This window comes from Fukomys damarensis, unplaced genomic scaffold (assembly GCF_012274545.1).
Source record: "Fukomys damarensis isolate Sample0158 unplaced genomic scaffold, DMR_v1.0_HiC HiC_scaffold_23, whole genome shotgun sequence".
Classification (NCBI taxonomy): domain Eukaryota; kingdom Metazoa; phylum Chordata; class Mammalia; order Rodentia; family Bathyergidae; genus Fukomys; species Fukomys damarensis.
This window is the reverse complement of record NW_022900935.1, coordinates 47,397,126-47,401,959: the sequence shown is the minus strand read 5'-3', so window position 1 is coordinate 47,401,959 and position 4,834 is coordinate 47,397,126. Positions and strand designations below refer to the sequence as shown.

Sequence of the window (4,834 nt, the reverse complement as noted above, 5' to 3'; positions counted from 1 at the left end):
AAAAAAAAAAAAAAAAAAAAGCGTCTTGCGTGGATTAAGGGATGGAAAGGAGTACCTGGGGCTCAGCCAGTCTTTGGCCTATAGCTCCAGACTAACCCACGAGAATGGGGGACGTCACTCAGCCAGCCCTCCTTGGCCAGGACATCTCCGCTGTCTCCCCGTGAGCACTGGACCACAGGCCAGGCTCTTCATGGGTTATGATGGCCCATAAGACATGACTCTCAGCCTTAGTTCACAAACGAGGAGGCCAGGGCCCAGAGAGGCGAGAGCTAGCCCAGATTCACAGGACATGCGGAGTACTCACGAAAATGGCACTGCACAGGGCAGGGTTCTCTGCTTTTCACAAAGCAGGCTCCAAAGTTGCCAGGTAGCTTGTGGCTGTGAACTACGTGGACACGGTGTCTTGAAGCTGTGTTTATGTAACACTTTGTATAACACTGGAAAAGCACCATCTTTCAGAAATGGGGAGAAGAGTGGCTGATGAACAGCACAGATTTTTCTCCCCCGCCCCTTATGTGTGTGCATACTTTTTTTTTTTTTTGGCGGGGAACTGACCAGGGCTTCAAGCATGCTAAGCAAGCACTCTACTAGAGCCATCGAGCTACATTCCTGATTCTTCTTCTGAGGGTCGGTGTTAGTAGAGGGTTTGGAGCTGCAGGGAGGGCTTCCTGAACACCGAAGGCCAATCTAACACCCTCCTCCCTGCCTGGCAGATCTCAGCTGCCCATGTGGGGGGCAAGAACAGAGCTGTAGGGCATGGTGGTGCAACCCTGTAATCCCAGTAGTTAGGAGGCTGAGGGAGGAGGATCACTGCAAGTTTGCTGCCAGCCTGAACTACATAGTGAGACCCTGTCTCAAAAAAAAAAAAAACAGGGCTACAGGAGTCTATATCTGGGACATACTTTGCTCCTAGAGCCACTGATTGAGTGAAGGATGCTGTCGCTTCGGCCTCTGCAGATCCTACATACTGGGCTTTCTAGAGGCAGAGTCCTAGGCCCTGCCTCAGCCACTACCTCAGTGCGCCCTCTGGAAAATGGACAGGCTGGACAAATGGCCCTTCACCCCATCCAGAGCTAGTGTTCTAAAACTCCGCTCTTCCCTCATCCCCTCTCAGAATTGCCAGAGCTATGTCTCATTGGACAGTGGGGATCCTGTGCTGCCCCTGGCCACAGCAAACATCCAAGGAAGGTGACTACTATAATTTTCACCTCCTTCCACTTGGGCATTCCACGGTGGGCTTGTGAGTCTTACTTGCTGACTTTTCTTCTGTCATTGTGCATAGCTAATGATGCTGTTTCTTTTCACAGTGACTGCCCTGTCAGGGCTCTGATAGCATTTATCATACTTCCTATTAGTGCTACATTCAGAGACACACATCTGTTAGCTAACTTGAGCCTCATAATTCAGCTACACCTCCCTCATCGCCACCACTGTAGAGATCAGAACCTGAGGACTCAAGGTAACAAAGCCACCAGGGGTGGTGTGGGCTCACTTTTGTTTTCTTTCCCCTCCCTATACTGCTTCATCCTGACACTGAGAAGTCACAGCTCCAACCGCCTCTTTGGACTCTTGTCTTGCCAGGGACGTAAGTTGGCCTCCACCAAGGGTCTTCCTAAATGGGTTAGGAAGGAGGTACCCCTCAACTGGAGCTACTCCCCATGCTGTCAGGTTCTTCCCATGCCTACAGCATGCTCTCCCCCAACCTACCCTGGACAGCCACGCCCCAGCAGGCAGTGCTTTTCAATGAACCAAATTCTGTCCCCTCACAGCACCTCTGGGGAAATTAGTGGGAGAAGCTAGACCAGCCCACGCTCACACCTCTATATGGTAGGCCCCTTCTTAGGGGACAGAAAGGGGAAAAGTGCTTTAGAATCACACACACCTGAGGTTCCTGGACCTCTCTACAGCCGTGTTCACCTGTCTTGGGGTCCTATGGATCTGAGGGCAAGGGCGTAGTGCCTCCCACACAGGTCACTTCTGGGAAGCTTGAGAACAGACTCCACCAGACTTTGATCCTTGATTACTCATCACGATCACTCTGAACTTGAGTCCCTCTTCCTTCCCATCACCAGCCATAAGCTTCAGATCTGTCGGATACAGGCTTACCCAGTGCTTCCCCCACCCACCTCCCTAAGGTTGGGAGGATTCATGCTTGTGCAAAACTCGCCCATTAAATTCAAGGTAGATGCAAGACGACTCTGCCCAAGGGGTAGAAGAGCCTTTTCAGCCCGCGGTTTCAAGTATTTTAACCCCCTCATTTAACAGTAAGGAAAGAGGACCCCAAAAGTGAAAGAATAGGAATTTAGGGGCAAAGTCAGGACCAGACATCAAGTCTGCCAGCTTCCAACCCCACAGTGTCTCTCTTCTAGCTCCACAGATGCTCACAGTGATAGCCAGTGTCTCTCCAGTCTGGCTCATAATTTACTAATTGTAATCAACTGCTTGTGGCTTCCGTGCATACACTTGGTTATTATCTGTGCTTTGTGTAATCCACCAAGTTGCTGCCCAGGAACCATACCTAATGAAGCCTGGGAAATCCTAGCTTCCTGTTTTGGCTATGGGAACTGTGTGTCTCCTGCAGCTTGGCAATAAAACAGGAAATGCCAGAAGAAGCAATGGCCAGCCCGCTTCCTTGCCTCCCCACCCCTCACCCTACCTGGTTCCCTACTTGCAGGTGTGCACATCATAGATTCGGATGCACTCCTGGCAGCTGACGTAGCAGCACCAGTGGAAGATGCAGTGGCACTTCTCCTTCCGCTTCTCCGTCCTCGTGTTGTGGCCGCGGCCACAACACAGCAAATCACAGCCGTCGATGCCGTGGGAGGTGACATTGCAAGTCCGGTCCCTGGTGCCGAAAGAGCCCGTCTCTGGGTTGGGCTCACAAAAGTTGGGGGAGTTCTCATAGTAGACCAAGTCCCTCTCGGTGGGCGGCTTGAAGAGCGCGTACTTGGCCCGGAGAGTCTCCACCCAGCCTCGGGACTCCCGGTGCTTCTCCACCACCATCTCTGAGGCGCTGTCATACTTGTCTTTGAGGAAGTCCCCGATGGCACGGAAGTCAGGCTGGGCCCACCAGCAGGTCTTCACCTCACAGCTTCCCGACAGCCCGTGGCACTTGCACTTGAGATGCATGTGGTCCAAGATGGTCTGGAGAAGAGGAATCGCAGCTGACCCGACCGACCCTTCCTGGGAGCACCTTCCCACTCTGCCTCACGCCCCGCATCCCCTGGCCCCCTCACCCCTCCAGCCTTCTCTATTCCTAGTCTGTGCCAAGAACAGAATGGCGGAGACTGAGGTACTGACCTCAAGTCGTTTCCCTGGGTGACACCCCAAGCGCTGACAGACCTCACGTTCATTTCTCAAAGTGGTAAGAAACAACCCCATTTGACACATGGGGACACTGAGGCTGGGAGCGCTAAGTGCCCCACTGAGGTCATATAACCAGGGATAGAGAGGCTGAACTCGAAGTCAGGTCTCAGGACTGCACAGCCCAACATCTACACAGCCCGCCAAACTGCACAGAATGGGCGGGGGCTCCTGTTCCCACAGCGGTCACTCTGGTCCCAGCAGTCTCCTGACACAGACCAGGACTCTTCCAAGGAGGAAGCCACTGCGGCGGGTGAGTGGGAGCCAAGGCAAAAGGGAGCCCAGGATGCCCAAGGCCTCCTGAAGGAGCAGCCCAGGGCCAGGCCAGGGGCAGGGCAGGGGTCCGGGGTGGATTCCCAAAGGATGGGGCAAAGGCACCAAGGCTCACCGTGCGGCCTGCTTCGTTGTTGTGTTTGTTCATGGCTGAGCGGGCATCTGGTCGGTTCTCTCGGGCATCAGCAAACTCTCGGGACACGAGCACCCCGAAGTCAGCATCCTCGCTGCAGCCCCCCCACTTCCAGCCTTCGCCAGGTGGTCCCTTATGGTGTGAGTCACAGCCACAGATGGTGGAGGTACCCTCGGCGCAGGAGCGTGTGACGGCAAAGGCCACACCGGCGGAGGCAATGGCGTGCACGAAGGCCGACTCTCGGGTGGCTGTGGGGAGGAGTGGGAGGCGATGCTTGGGCTGGGGCCGAGGATGCCCCAGCTCTGCCTCTGCTTCCCCAGCCGGGAGGAGGAAGTGGTGAGGAAGAGCTGAAGGGCTCACCAGCCCTGAAGGAAGAGGGAGGGGAAGGCAGGTGGTCCAGATCCTGGTAGGTAGCCCCACCTTCTGGGTGAACAGACTGAGGCTGCCGTCTGCTGATTGGCCTGGGTCCCCAAATACCGCTGTAGGGTCAAGGGGAGCCTCTTAGAAATGACTGCTCTGGCAAGTCGCTGAAGCAATAAGGTAGCCACACTCTGCTCTGGCTTCGTGTCTCTGTGTAACAGATGAGGACACTGAGGACGCCCTCCACACTACCAAACTCCAGAAACCCCAGGGCAGTCCTGAGCCTCCACTCCTAAGACAGTTGTAGCCTGCGGGGAGGGAGGCCTGGGAATCCATAGTCTAACCCTAACCTAAACATCCCCACCTGGACGCTCCACTGCTTTCGCCTTAACCTTATTTCACAGATGTGGCCATAATGGTCATAGAGACAAAGTCCTCCAAACCTGAAGACCAGCCCTCTCCCCTCACAGACGAGGATCCCCAGGAGCGAAGGGGACGCGCGACGACTTTGCACCGGTGGCAGGACAAGGGGTGGGCCTAGGAGCCTGCACTCCGGCCCCTTGTCCTGGACCGTGGCGGCGGTCCGGAGTGCGGAGGGAGGCCGCAGCTCCGCAGACAGGGAGCCCTCGGAGCCCTTGCCGCCCATCTCCGAGGCCACCTGCAGAGAGAGGCACCTCCACCCAGAGGCGGGCGCGGCGCAGTCGA

The 4,834-nt window shown here is 55.5% G+C and overlaps 1 protein-coding gene across 1 annotated transcript in view; it reads right to left on the bottom strand.

The window, feature by feature from the left end:
- Wnt3 (Wnt family member 3) overlaps positions 1 to 4,834 on the bottom strand; it is a 43,824-nt gene that overhangs the window by 1,595 nt on the left and 37,395 nt on the right. The window contains exons 3-4 of the mRNA XM_033767799.1: positions 3,752 to 4,017; positions 2,657 to 3,144 (exon numbers count right to left, since the gene is read on the bottom strand). Coding sequence (XP_033623690.1) covers positions 2,665 to 3,144; positions 3,752 to 4,017 — 746 coding nt within the window. The 3' untranslated portion in view covers positions 2,657 to 2,664. The remainder of the gene's footprint in view (positions 1 to 2,656; positions 3,145 to 3,751; positions 4,018 to 4,834) is intronic.